The sequence below is a fragment of the Typha latifolia genome, chromosome 4, assembly GCF_019914945.1.
Source record: "Typha latifolia isolate L0001 chromosome 4, TyphaL0001v2, whole genome shotgun sequence".
NCBI classification, from domain to species: domain Eukaryota; kingdom Viridiplantae; phylum Streptophyta; class Magnoliopsida; order Poales; family Typhaceae; genus Typha; species Typha latifolia.
Window position 1 is genome coordinate 3,315,042 of NC_133089.1, and position 12,168 is coordinate 3,327,209.

At 36.3% G+C, this 12,168-nt stretch overlaps 2 protein-coding genes across 5 annotated transcripts; one reads left to right on the forward strand and one right to left on the reverse strand.

Annotated features, from left to right (window-relative positions):
- Positions 1-186: 186 nt before the first annotated feature.
- LOC140786520 (uncharacterized) lies at positions 187-7,389 on the reverse strand. Of its 4 annotated transcripts, none has more exons than XM_073135007.1 (13): positions 7,071-7,389; positions 5,777-6,012; positions 5,518-5,646; positions 4,587-4,679; positions 4,238-4,317; positions 3,419-3,532; positions 2,546-2,619; positions 2,252-2,328; positions 1,630-1,713; positions 1,444-1,536; positions 1,259-1,366; positions 1,041-1,115; positions 187-746 (listed from the first exon to the last, which is right to left on the reverse strand). In XM_073135007.1, exons 2-13 carry the CDS (start codon positions 5,996-5,998, stop codon positions 300-302), a joined length of 1,596 nt encoding a protein of 531 aa, XP_072991108.1. In that variant the 5' UTR covers positions 5,999-6,012; positions 7,071-7,389; the 3' UTR covers positions 187-299. The 4 variants fall into 4 exon arrangements, with proteins under 4 accessions (XP_072991108.1, XP_072991110.1, XP_072991109.1 ...); XM_073135009.1 differs by having other exon boundaries at positions 5,777-6,024; positions 7,071-7,370; XM_073135008.1 differs by having other exon boundaries at positions 5,777-6,031; positions 7,071-7,337.
- A 3-nt stretch (positions 7,390-7,392) lies between these two features.
- On the forward strand, positions 7,393-11,996 carry LOC140786521 (TITAN-like protein). The gene is made up of 8 exons (XM_073135011.1): positions 7,393-7,746; positions 7,821-7,947; positions 8,477-8,828; positions 8,917-8,984; positions 9,505-9,541; positions 9,650-10,062; positions 10,464-10,548; positions 11,453-11,996. Exons 1-8 carry the CDS (start codon positions 7,460-7,462, stop codon positions 11,467-11,469), a joined length of 1,386 nt encoding a protein of 461 aa, XP_072991112.1. The 5' UTR covers positions 7,393-7,459; the 3' UTR covers positions 11,470-11,996.
- Positions 11,997-12,168: the final 172 nt, after the last annotated feature.

Consider the following 12,168-nt stretch of genomic DNA (forward strand, 5'->3'; position numbering starts at 1 on the left):
CAATGCGATTCTGGAAAATTATTCGTTTCTCAAATTTCTTTTAACTAGGTGAATGATCCAAAGAGTTCTGTTACAAGTTGTAGGATGAAATTAGAAATGCTTAGCGTGACAGGATACAACCCAATTATGGAAAATACTATTCCTTTTTTAACATATCCCACACGGCCACATATCAGGTAGACCCCAGACGCTAACAAGAGAATTTCATATAAAGGGGCTCAAAGAATAAAGCAACAATTCCTACTTGAAATTTATTTTAACATTACAAAATTTTCCTCGCGGACAGTAAAAGAAAGCTACTACCTCTTACACTTGGCTTTTGCCAGTTTTTTCCTCTTTTTCTTCTCAGCCTTTGGGATTTTAGTCTTGCGAGACTCTCTTTTTTCTTCTTTTACTTTCTTCTTATTCTCTTTCCGAGCTGCTCTTTTTTCTTCAGGATCCAGCTTGGGCTCAACCTTGTAGCCTGAACCTTCTTCATCAGTGTCGGCAGAAGATTCATCGTCCTCTGTGTCTGTGTCTGTGTCTGTGTCTGTGTCAGTTTTATCCACCAAAGAACACTTATTCTGCATATTTGATTGTATTGCTACTTCCTCCTGCTGTTCAGAGCCTTCAGTTCTAGTACGTATAAATCCTAACAGAGGCTGGTCATATATTTTATCTGCAGTTGGCTCATAGGCGAATGAAGGGCGTGAAAGCATTGCCATCTGAACAAGATCCGACTCACATTGCTTTATATAGTCCACTGTCTTCAAGAGTAAACCGTGCATAACATGATCAAACACCAAAAAACAGCAACACATCAAGGGTTAGCACACTTGCACGATTAAATTATCAAGTGTATAAGTCCTTATAGCAGGTAAATACTATTTGATTTTCCATAATGTATCATATTTCTCAGAATCACAATGGAGCAGATCCACTGGCAATGAGTAATGACCAAACGCCGAATAAAATATTCCATTTTTTACTTATGAATGTACATCTGATGAATGAAAAAGAAGCTGAGTAACTAACTGTGCTGCATGATTTCATATTTTTACCTGGACAAAAACAGTTGGTGCAATTTCATCATCATTGTCAACTGTATCTCCTCTATCCAAAACTTTTTGCTGCACCTGAAGTAATTCAATGATCTTGTATGAGAATGTTTCGGCGGAAAGCATAAAAATAGAAGAGACCAAAAGTCTGAAGATAACAAAAGCATGATAGAGAAAGCAATATGAAGAGGCAATTGGATGTGCGCTGCACAAATAGCTACCTTTTCTAGATAACCATCGACATCTTCATCAGCAATAGACAGATCAATAACAAAATCAAATAATTCCTTCACAGTCATTACAGCAACCCCATGCTTTTTAAAGAAATCCTGCAAGCAGCATGTGCCAACAGTTGTAACTTAAGTAAATAAGAATTTAGTTGACCATGACAAAAAAATCTACTTACAGTAACATGCAGGCAGTCTTCCTTTAGGAAATCTAGCGCAGATGGGTGATCAAGGTCCACAGATTGAGAAACATCAATGATGTATAAGTGACCCTGCAGTGCAACAACAAGAAGGTAAAACACATGAGATTTGCTTGTCATTCAAGAAGAATAATACTTCGTATACAAATAAAGTTAATAGCTCACCTCAAAATAAAGTATGTTGTATTCACTCAAATCACCATGTACCAACTTGCACTTTTGGTATAAGGTTCGCATTGTTGTAATAATCTAAGAAGGGACAATTACAATCATGTAAAATTTGTGGACATTGCAGAAAATTACGAGGTAAGGAAGCATAACAATTTGGATAATCAAATATTATTCATAGCCAAATCCATCCTTGTTCTAAACTTCTAATAAACCATACAAAATTTACCAGCATGAAGTGAATCAAAAAATCAAGAAAGCCAGATACTAGTTTGTCTAAATTTGATGCTTCATACATATGACAGTAGGGAAAAAAAGATACCTGATTTCCGGGTTGCTGCAGGATATTATTATTCAATTAAAGATTTGATCTGAGGGCAATTGAGGGGGATGTGGACTTTGAAGCCACCCCTCAATTAAAAAACAGCCTGTTAGGCTTGATTGTGTTAAAATTCAGTCTTTTAGACCCTATCATCCATCTAATTTATACCTTAAAAACCATCTACCTCCTTTATCTCTCTATTACTAACTCCGCTAAGTCTATAAAAGAGTTTCACTTCCAACTCAGTAGTTGCCAGCTACAACCAAGTACGCTGAGAGTAGAGAAGTTTGACTGTACCTCCACATAACATTCACGCAACTTGTCTTCTGATAGAGCAGCATCCTTAAGGCGAGGAGCAGCCCACCCTGCTTTTCCTGAAATAAGAACCATAAATAAGTCTAACTAAGCTAAAGAGAATTCCCTGTAAACTTAGTCTCTAATTCCACATACCATGTCCAAGAAAAACAAAGAATAATTAGACAACACTGTTGAAGTACATGTAACATTTATAAGAAAAAAAGAAACTCTGAACAAAAGCCATAATTGTGCAACCAAACCTTCACATCTTAGATACCTAGAACAAACAAGTACCTATAAATTCCATGACCAAAACATGAAGCCTTAAGAGCAACGGCATTGGACACCTAATCCCAGAAGCTTTTACTCTGCAAGCAAAGAAAGAATCATGACTAAAAAAATGAAGAAGTTCAGTAGATAACTTGTCTATCAGAATTAATTAAATACACCGTTTCTAGATATTTAAGTAACAAAACAAGTTTTGTATAATCCTTAGTTACTAATGAGACAAGGCAATAGAGAATTCCTTCTAATATGAGAGAACATTTTTTATGTAAATGGGCATCACTGTGGCAGTGGAAATGATGAATCAACAAATCCCATTTTGACAATAAAATACAAGAAGAATCCACCAGATCTAGACATCCATTACCATCAAGCCTTCTCCCAAAATATGAGACTGGTTGAAAAATAACACCTAAAAAGAGAAGTGAAGCTAATCCTAGAAGAGATTGCCTTGGAAACTAAAATGAGGAGACAAATATACTATTATCATTTTCTCCTTCACCCCTATATACTTTTCTGGGCGGTAGAACCATGCTCATTAATTGCATAACAAGTTTGAAAAGAAAAGAATAATAATGAAATAAGAGAAATAAAATAAAAATGATGATATCATCTTTAAAAGAAAGTAGAGACAAATATCACCTTCTTCTACTTCAGGATATCTACATCTACAACTTAAAGAAAAATGCAACACAAGTGATTTTGTGTTCTGCTCAAACTAGGAGAGAATACCCTGCTGTGTCAAATGCTAGATGACCTACGGATAAATCAGTACTGCTTGAGAATGTCACTCATGAACAATACACAAAATCCCTGACAATCAATATGCTTAAGAAACAAAACAAAAGCATAAAATCATATACCAAGAGAACTTTCTCTCACCGCAAAAGGTTTCTCATTTCTTTCTCTGCCCATGTTTTTACCATTTTCCGAGGATTGTGCTTGCAATAGCCATGTCTGAAACGATAATCTCCTTGTACATATCGGTCTCTATCCCTGAAACAAGGTAACAAATGGTTATTACTCACTTTGTGAGAAGGCATTATTAGAAGTTCCACTCCAATAAAGTTAACAGTAAACATGCATAGCTAAACCAAGATGACTGATAGATATTCGGTAGCTATTGAAAAAAGTAACTTGCGAAAGGTGAATGAATATAAGCAAAACCGAAAGGGAAGAATAGAATGAAGAGTCATGAATGCACGTAAGATAACAAAAGAAAGCAACTACTCAATACTTAAAAGTTATAAACCTTCTATGCTTATAGAAGCGGTAAGCAGACCACATAATGCAAATGAATTAGGTAGGTGCATCTAGTGACGCATACTTAAAATACTTAGAAGTTAGAAGTCATAAATACAACAAAACAAGAAAGTAGAAACTATAATAAATTAAATTGGAAGAAATTTGGAAGGTCAATGTTTACTTATATATGAGGGCATATAACTTTACTAAACTGCAGAATTCTAGCTAAAAAGACAATAATTCTAAGGCTCCACTAAGTCCTGTAAGGCCAAGGAAACGCATCTCATGTCTGCCTGCATGTAAACAGAATGTAGCTGAGGCCCGAGAGTACTATAATTAGATACATCTACAAAGATGTCTCCGAACAACATAATTCAAAACAATATTCTCTCACACCATACTTAAGAACAAGTTTTTGTCCAAGCTTTGAATATAGTACAGTAACATAATACTTACTTGAAAACAAGAACAGAAGTTTTGTACACTTTGATTGCTAATTCCTGGCCATCAGATTTTGTTGCATGATAAACATTAGCCTGTGCAGACAGAATTAACTCATCTTATCAATCATATAACTAGACTAAACTGGAAACATGATTGCGTGCTTATCAGACTAATATAGTAATATAAGTTGCCATCTCTTCTAGAAATTGATATCATATCTCTATCAACATCTCTTTATTTCTTTACAAATGGAGTTCAGAAAATTAGTGAGATGTGAGAACAAATGAAAGAAGGAAAAAAAAACTATCAAGGTAGAAGGAAAAATTTAGGTTTTACTAAGTGCAGGAAAACAAAAGGATACCTCTTTCCCAGTAGAAATGCAACCATTTATGTCATTAAAAACACCACGATTAAGCATTTTGAACAAAACCATCCGAGTTCTGGGGTCAATTGCCTGCAACATATTAAGATTTCCTTATAATTGTGCCATACATGTAAACCCCCAAATATGAACCAATGTATAGTTCAGAAAAAAACTTGACTTGATTATTAGAATAATTGTGAGTGACTAGGTGTTCCACACTAGGATTCCATGTCAGAGATAATTAAAAAGAGAGCAGTTCAACTCATGGCTGGCCTAGGTCAAATTTAAGGCTGGAATTGAAGATAAAAGTGGAGCACACTCCACAAGGTTAATACTAGACATCAAATGATAAGTAGATTTTTTTTTTGTGTGTGTGTGACAAAATGATAAGTAGAACTATTGATGGAGGGATCATTTCAGCATTCCCATCATGAAGAAGATTATATAAGAGACAATATTAGAAAGAGTAAATTTGGTTGTCAAAAGACAGCTAATAACGACACATGCTAAAAATTTGTTCCCTTGCATAACTTAGAATCTTGAAGACTGGTTAAATTTACTTCCTATCAACAGCACAAGCAAAATGAAAAGTAGCGTAACTTGCAAATACCTAGCTTCAATCATAAAAGCTAAATAATAATCAATCATAAAAGCTAAATAATAATCAAAGTCCTCAAATGCACAATATATATATAAATACATATATATATATATATATAGAGAGAGAGAGAGAGAGAGAGAGAGAGAGAGAGCAATGAGATGCTTAATTGAGAGCACTTGCATCCTGTTCTGCGATCAACAAAATATTTGCAACAAAACATACAAGTTAAATAATAACCATGACCGGAAGAAATCTAAATACTTTTCAACCATGTTCTGCCAATTACAGCACCACCAAAGATGGAAAAAAGATAGAAGATCACAAAACCTGCTCGACTGTTGCACGATCTGCTTTCTCTGAATGCCTCGTCCTCCCGATGGACATCTCTCGAACACTATCACGTATTGCAGTTGTCACGGAATTCGACATTCCCACATTCAATCTCCCTTCCCACTCCTGCAAGCAAAATGGAACCCTCATAGTTAGAATCACGAGGTAGCTCATCTAAAATTTTGGATTTTCCACAAATAAAGCGTACAAATGAAGCAAATGAAACTCTAGAGAGAGCAAGCAAGAGGAAGACCACCTCTAATGGATTGGCACGAATATGAGACGTGTACTTCTGGTTACGATTCGAAAGGGGCTGGAGGGGTCGAGATAACACACCGCCGTGCGCATTGGGGCGCCGTGCTGCTGTAGTGGAGAAGGTGGCAGACGAGGCATCGCCATCAAGGCCTTCCCTCGCATCCAACCAATCCAAGGCATCACCCACCTCGGAGTCCGATGACCACTCCTCATGGTCTTCCATGGATGCGTTTCTCCCTGAGTGGAGAGCTAAAATCTTATAAAATTTAACTGAGTCACTGAGTTGACTTGTACAGGCACACAGAGACGCACATAAACACATGCTTTTGCACAAATTGGATTATTGTGATGTGGTTTTATATTGAGAAGTATTGCAGGGGCTGCAATATTTAATTTAATACAAATAAGTAGAAGACCAAGTTATCTGAGATGGACAGACCAAATACAAAATTAGAAAATTGTCATTTGAAACACAAGTCTTCACATGCAACAATAAAGAAAAGACATATTTACCAAGCAAATAAAATATAGTCATAAACTCCTAATGAAAAGCTTAACTTTTTGAGAAATATCTAAAAAATTAAAATAAGTGTAATTGTTTAAAAGAGAAAATGAGAGGGCTAGATTGAAAGGAACTTGAAAGCACTTCTATGTAGTAAAAGTAGACATTCTAATGTTGCCTCGTAATAGTTTTCCCTATCGACCTTCTAATCTGTTATTCAGATTAAACAAAATAATATCAGTTTGAAATAAGCATAAAGATTAAATCTTTAAGCCTATCATTTCATATTGCAATCAGTGTGTATACTGTTTCCAGAGAAGTATGTAAGGGGTTAGGGCATTTCAATAATGTTCCAATCTTTCAGAATTATAAAGGCACAGAAAAATTTAGAAAGAAGAAACTAGTGAGATAAATAGCTGACTTGTTTCCCTACAGCTATTGATGTCAGTTTGTTAAGACACTCTAAGACCCTTTTCAAGAAGCATATATTAATTTATAGATGCTATGGTCTAATAACACACTCAAATCATCTCCCAGACTAAGTATGGTTCAATGAAAAATAATGCTAGATATCAATTCTTCACTCTCCAAGAACTTGATTGCTCACCAATGTTTAACTGAAACCAAAAACTACTACCATATTCAATTTTTATCTCAAGGATTCTTGAGAGCATGCTCCTTTCTCACATGAGTTTACATAATGATCTAAATAAATGATTAGCTACAATAAATTTACAAATCAGTGAGCACATTAAGATGTAAAACAATAATATTATTTAATGCTTCAAAAAACCTCTTGCTGACGGAGGATGACTGGATGAGGTTTGCCGGCGGAGGAGGAGGTTTGAGGGTCCCGACGGAGGAGGCTGATTGGAGGAGGAGGTGGTGGTGGAGGAGGAGGAGGCTTCCCGACGGTGGAGGATGACGATGACGAGGGCGAGGACGAGGCGGCGGCTTGAGGAGGAGGCGGGCCGATGGCTGTTGGGAATTTAGGTCGGGGCGAGTGAACGATTGAGGGAGTCACTAATTACAAGTACGTGGGTAGACCGCGAACCGCCACGCCGAGCGCGCCCGAGCCCAAATCGTATTAGATGAGGTTTAAGTTTCAACTCTTTTCAAATTATAGCGGCTGACCAAACCCATATTGTTAGGATCGGTTCAGATTGACTCAACCCGGCAACCATGGAGTCTGCGAAGTCGGAGGAGAAGAAGCAGCCATCATCCTCTGGCAGCTTCTCCTTCTGCGAGGTATGCAAGATAAACCACGACCAAGGCCGCCGCCACAAGTACTCTTCCTCCCATCTACGCGCCCTCTCCTCCCTCCTCTCCCGCTTCCACAAGAAGCTCTCCGACCTCCGCTTCTTCCTCCTCAACCCTTCCCTTCTCCGCCCCGAGCACTCCCATCGTAACCGCCTCTGGTGCCCCTTCTGTGCCCTCGACCTCCAAGAGATCGGCAGCTCCTTCGCATGGTACATCTCTGGGGTTTAGGCGATTTCGGAGGTTTCTAAGGGCTAATCTGGTGGTTTCTGCTTCTTGTTTGCAGTAGCACCGCGATCTATCATTTGGCGAGCGCGGAACATATGAAGAACGTGAGGGATTTCATATGGAAGCACGGGGGAGGGATGGATCGGGTCGAATCCTTTGGGTTCTCCGAGGCTGATCTCCTTAAGGTGATTGCCTGATTCTAGAAGCTAGCGTTTACTAGAAAGAACTGCTTTAGCATTCTGATCTCTAAAATATTTGAGGAAGATGCTAGCTATAATAATTAATGCTAGTCGAATACATTGTTATAGCTTTGCGTCTTGAATGCTGCAGTTTTTATGGATTGTGTGCATGTATTTGCTTAGACTTGTTGGTATTTTATTAGGAGAAGAATTTTAATATAGATTGTTCATTTTATTTTCAATGAAAGTTATTGTTAATCATGATACTTCTTGAAAGAATAACAAACACTTTTGCTGATGAAGTGGCTCTTTTCCTTGTTAGATTTTATTGCAATATTTTGGGAGTTTCATTTTTTTTTAACGAAAAAAGGCATGCTGATACAGACTTTTTATGATCAGTAAACAAATCACTGTTCTATGTTGTAAGAAATATTAAATATCTAGGTTTTATATACAAGTTTGGTAAATTGAACATCTTTAATTTCTTATGTGTTGGATGCCAATATTAATGTGACTTGCTAATGTTGAATTACAGTGGGAGAAAGGCTGTGAGTCACTGACGAGTGCAGCTCGGTCTTCTGGCGAAGGATCCATAGGACCGTCCATTGGGCCATCGAAAGATATCCAAACTGAACTTACCACTAACAATATGGATAATTATGCTGAAACTTATATGCAGTCTTTTAGTTTAAATGTTTCTGATAGTGTTATGCCTTTACAAAGTCCTACAAATGAGGAGCACTGGGTTACCCATTCAGAGTTTAGTGGAACTTCTACTGCTGGATGGGTTCCCTTTTGTTCTCCTTTCAGAACTGGCATACAAGAATATAAAGATCTTCAGAATACACATGTTTCACAAAGTAATTCTGAGCATTTCAATGATAAGTGTAAGTTATCTATGTTTCTCATGACGATGATTTGGTCAAGTAGGTAATTTTTATGATAATCTTTTCCTATGTTCTTTTACTTATTCAGGTTGTCGATCTGCTAGTTGTCACGATAATCGGAAAGTGTTGACTCGTTTGTCATTAAGTAATGGAATGGTAATATCTTTTGGTTTGCAGAAATTGTTCTTATTCGGTTATCATTCGATTTTGGCTTTTCTTTCTCAAAGATCAAGTGGACAACACTCCTAAGAATTGTGACAAAATTGGCCTTCTCTTGGTTCAATTGCTCTTTTGAGAATATGTGCATTAGCCATTAATGTAATTCTATTTGTTTTGTCTGCAAGATACATATCTCCAGAACCAGAAGTTACAAGTGGTTGAAAATGTTCAACATAAGATAGTGGCTCTTAATGTATAACAATTAGGACTGTGAAGGAAATATTCAAATTTCTAGGAGCTCAGCAATATAATATTTATAGTCTTTATGAGGAAAAGTTCTTTTATGGAGATAACATAAGAGGATACATTATATGTATAGTATTTAAAGTTGCACTTTGATGGGCATCATTCTGTCTTTTTTGTCACATTGTTGATGCTCGTTTTTGTTTGAAAGTGTACTTCTGAATAGCTGATGAGCTTCCTCAATGCAGCAAGCTTTTTAATGTTTGTTTTGCAGGATCAAAGAAGTGATTCTGGAAGGGACTACAATGGGGGTAGAGTACTCCTTTAGCTTCCAAATTTACTTATCATAGTTAGCTTCCTTCCAGCGTCCCAGTTGCATTTGACAAAGGAATTTTGTTTTTTGTATTTACCATTTTTAGTTGTGAAGAATTTGACTTCAATATCATTGCCTTCTGATGGCTTGAGAGCGAATGTGCATACTGGTGCTCCCCCTCCATGGTTAGAAGCAAATGAAGAAAATGTTAGAAGTTTATCTAAGAATATATCACACCTTTCCTCAGCTCAGAAAGGGAAGTCAAGAAAATTAAATCCCAAACGTGTGGGAGCTGCATGGGCAGAAAAAAGACGAGCTGAAATTGAGATGGAAAAGAGAGGAGAGATTGTGACAAAAAATTGTGATGCTAATTGGCTTCCAAATTTTGGCCGAGTTTGGCAATCAGGCACTAGAAAAGAATCAAGGAAAGAGTTTGAGAAAGAGAAAAATGAGCTCCATGAGAATAGCAATTGTCCTGAATTATCATTCCAGATGCAACCATATATAAGCAAACGGATGGTAACTTATATACTTCCTAATCTTCATGTTTGTAGTCCTATACTGTATCAGATCTTCTAAACAGGTCGCTTCAGCTGATAAATTTTATTGTTCTTATTGGCAATTTGCTGAAACATTTTATTCCTGCTTCCATGTGTTAGAGATTTGTCATTTCTAAATTGTTGTCCTAATCTTCTTGTTCTTGTCTTGATCTTCTTCTGTTGCCTCTGTTAAGCAATAAATTATATCTGTTTTTTTTCAAGTTTTGACAATCCTGATTTTAAATTTGCTGGCGGTACTGTTTTATTATCATGCTTACACACTTCTAGTGATTTATGATGTTGATCCTTAATCATTAGAAGTTGATAATATATTGTATTTGGATACTGATCTTGCATGCTTGGCTCTCATTTTGTTTACAGCGTTTAGGTTCTGATAAGCATGATGAACTTCAAGACCATGTTGAATCTAAAACTTATAGCAGTGAAGAAAACTTCACGATCTCCGGTATGATGTTAATTTATCTTCCTGTACAATGTTAAACGTTTTTTTATATAAAATAAACAAGTGGATGCTTTATTGAGAATTGAAAAGAGGAATCATAAATTGTTGATTACCTCTATGTTGAAGATCTAGTCAAATAACTGTCGAAAATGACCATCTTAAAAATCCATTAATCAATCGTAGTCCTCATCAGAGAAAGGTGTCATCATGAGACCATCCAAGGTTTTTAACTCACAATTACTGAGTAAGAGTTGATAATGAGATTGCATTAGAAGATTAAAGTTCCAATAGCGGCATTTACACCAATTGTCAAGATTCTTTTGCTATTTCTATTTTCTAGAACAATTAATATAAAGAGTTTTCTGGTATAAACTGTATCTACCTGTTGAATATTAGCATTTAGTACTACAATATTTTGAATGTTACATAGCACTATTTTCTTTCTTCTACTCTTTTCCTAATAGTTTTTATTCCTCTATATCTCTTTGAAAGTTACGCAGCACTGAAATAAAATTATAGAAATCCTTCCGCCTGCTCATTGGATTGTCTTTGGTCTAGTATCTGATTATCTATATGTAGTTGTTGATGCTTTATACCTGAGATCCAATTATGAGATGTACAATCCACTAATAATGCACTACATCGCTTAAAATTCTAGAACAGTTAGAGTGAAGAATTCTATGGTATTACTATTTGCAATTGTTCTGATTAAACATATATCATTTAAGATGAGACAGCCTTCTGAAGATTTGAAGTATTTCCTAATTGTCTTTTTCTTCAACCTGAGAATAAGTATGTACAGTACTTCAATCATAATTTTCCCTCAGAAATTTTATCGGTCATTAGTTTTGCTGATATCGTAGAAATCTTATGATCTATTTGCTTATTCAATGCCAAAATTGTGCAGAGAAGTCCATAACATAATCACGATCGCTCATTCGAAGTTCAATTCTCTCTTGGGCCTTCTCCACATCCAATGTTGGAAAGAAAGATCATGGTGCTCGAACCAGAAAAACTGATGGATACCGGATTACTATACCCAACCTGATTTCTGGAAGTCCATGATGCCTAGCTATCAGCATCCGTTCACCTTCTATAACTTCATTTCCAAAATTCCAAAGCACATTGTGTATACCAGAAGAACTTTTACCATGTACAGAATCATATGCCAATAGACGTGCTTCATGTGGCATCATGTGATAGGTCCTGCCTGAGCCTCATTAACTTTCGTGTGCCCATCCCTCTTGTTTGTGGAGCTGCTACTACATTTATTGTAGATGCATGTAAAGCTTATCAGTGATTATGGCAACTCATTTATTAGATACCTATATCAACTGACGCAAAGAAATTATTTCTGTAAATGCCTTGTATGTTCATTCAGGGTAGTTGTGAATGGCAAGTATTCTTTTGTTGATTCAGAATTTCATACTGAAATCTGTACAGTTGTTTCATAGTTGCTCTCTCGTGGAACTTGCTTGATTTGGTATTTTCTGCTGGTAAAGATACTAGTTGATGTATATAGCTGTTGGGTCTGATTCAATATATTATTACTTGAGAATTTTTTTAGAGGATAGGGGACATGAACCCCTGGTAAAATTTTATTGTTTCTAATATTAGAAATTA